This window comes from Silene latifolia, unplaced genomic scaffold (genome assembly GCF_048544455.1).
Source record: "Silene latifolia isolate original U9 population unplaced genomic scaffold, ASM4854445v1 scaffold_150, whole genome shotgun sequence".
NCBI classification, from domain to species: domain Eukaryota; kingdom Viridiplantae; phylum Streptophyta; class Magnoliopsida; order Caryophyllales; family Caryophyllaceae; genus Silene; species Silene latifolia.
Window position 1 is genome coordinate 532,309 of NW_027413138.1, and position 1,363 is coordinate 533,671.

Consider the following 1,363-nt stretch of genomic DNA (forward strand, 5'->3'; position numbering starts at 1 on the left):
GCTTCCTACTGTATGTTTTCACATGGTATCAGAGCAGGTTAATCCTGTCTCTTGATCCAATACTTCATTTCTTCTAATTCTGTAGTTTCGACCTTCCTTTGTTCACTCAATCGTTGTTCTTATTAGTTTCGTTTGCGAATTTTTCTGTAAATTCAACAAAATCACAAAAACATTCTTTTTTTCTTCTTGCAAATTTACATTCATCATCAAAAGAATCGAATTTTTCAATTAAAAGTCAAAAATGCCTGATTCAGAGTCTGTCGATCAATCGTCCTATCGCAATCCTTACGATGAGCCGCTTTTCCTCTCTCCATCGGATAATCCGAACATGTCACTTGTTAATTCGCATTTTAATGGAAAAGATTTCATTAACTGGACTCGCGGAGTTATTCTCGCACTCGGATCGAAGAACAAGGACGGTTTCATCAATGGCGATAACGTCATGCTTGCGGTTGGATCAGATAAACATAAAGCTTGGATGCGTTGTGATTACATGATTAGATGCTGGATTCTCAGCTCTATGACTCCAGAAATTAAGAGTGGATTTCTGTCTGCTAAGTCAGCAAAGCAACTATGGGATGACATTCAGGAACGGTATGGACAATCAAACGCACCTCTGTTGTTCCAATTGAAGAAAGAATTGCGCAATTTAGGTCAAGATTCTCAGTCTGTAGTTGAGTATTATAACAATCTTAAACGTCGTTGGGATGAGATTGATAAGGCTGAAGGAATTCCTGAGTGTACATGTGGAAAGTGTACTTGCAATATTTTGAAGAAAATCGTTGATGCTGCATCTCGTGAGAAAGTGTTGTTGTTTCTTATGGGATTGAATGACACATTTGATACACTAAAGACTAATATTTTGTCCATGGATCCTCTTCCAACTGTTAACAAAGTGTACTCATTTGTTCAACAAGTGGAGAGTCAGAAATCTATTTCTATTTTGAATCAACCCGCACAAGATGCTAGTGCGCTTGCAGTTGATAGGTTTGGTCCAAACAAAGGTAATTGGAATGTTTGGAGGAGAAATGGAAAGAAGCCTAAGTACGAGGAACGTTAGTGTACGCATTGCAAGAAGAAAGGACATACTGTTAGCACTGTGGGATTTATCTGTATGCATCCCTTAAAATCAAGGATTATAACGAATACTAAAGAGATGATTACTAGTCATAAAATTAAATTGCATAAACAAAATTGTATAAGATTTAGAAATAACTTTCGGTCCTAGCAAATACGGCCTAAGAACAATATCAAAGTAGATATTCGCCTATCAGTTGCACCCAAGACGATATGAGATATACCCTTTGATTATGCTAGAATCGATCCAAAAATTAACTAAATAATTTTAGGTTTTTTTTTGTGT

The 1,363-nt window shown here is 36.5% G+C and overlaps 1 protein-coding gene across 1 annotated transcript; it reads left to right on the plus strand.

Moving 5' to 3' along the window:
- Nucleotides 1–241: 241 nt before the first annotated feature.
- LOC141637826 (uncharacterized) lies at nt 242–1,060 on the plus strand. The gene has a single exon (XM_074447246.1). The coding sequence runs from the start codon at nt 242–244 to the stop codon at nt 1,058–1,060; it is 819 nt and encodes a 272-aa protein (XP_074303347.1).
- Nucleotides 1,061–1,363: the final 303 nt, after the last annotated feature.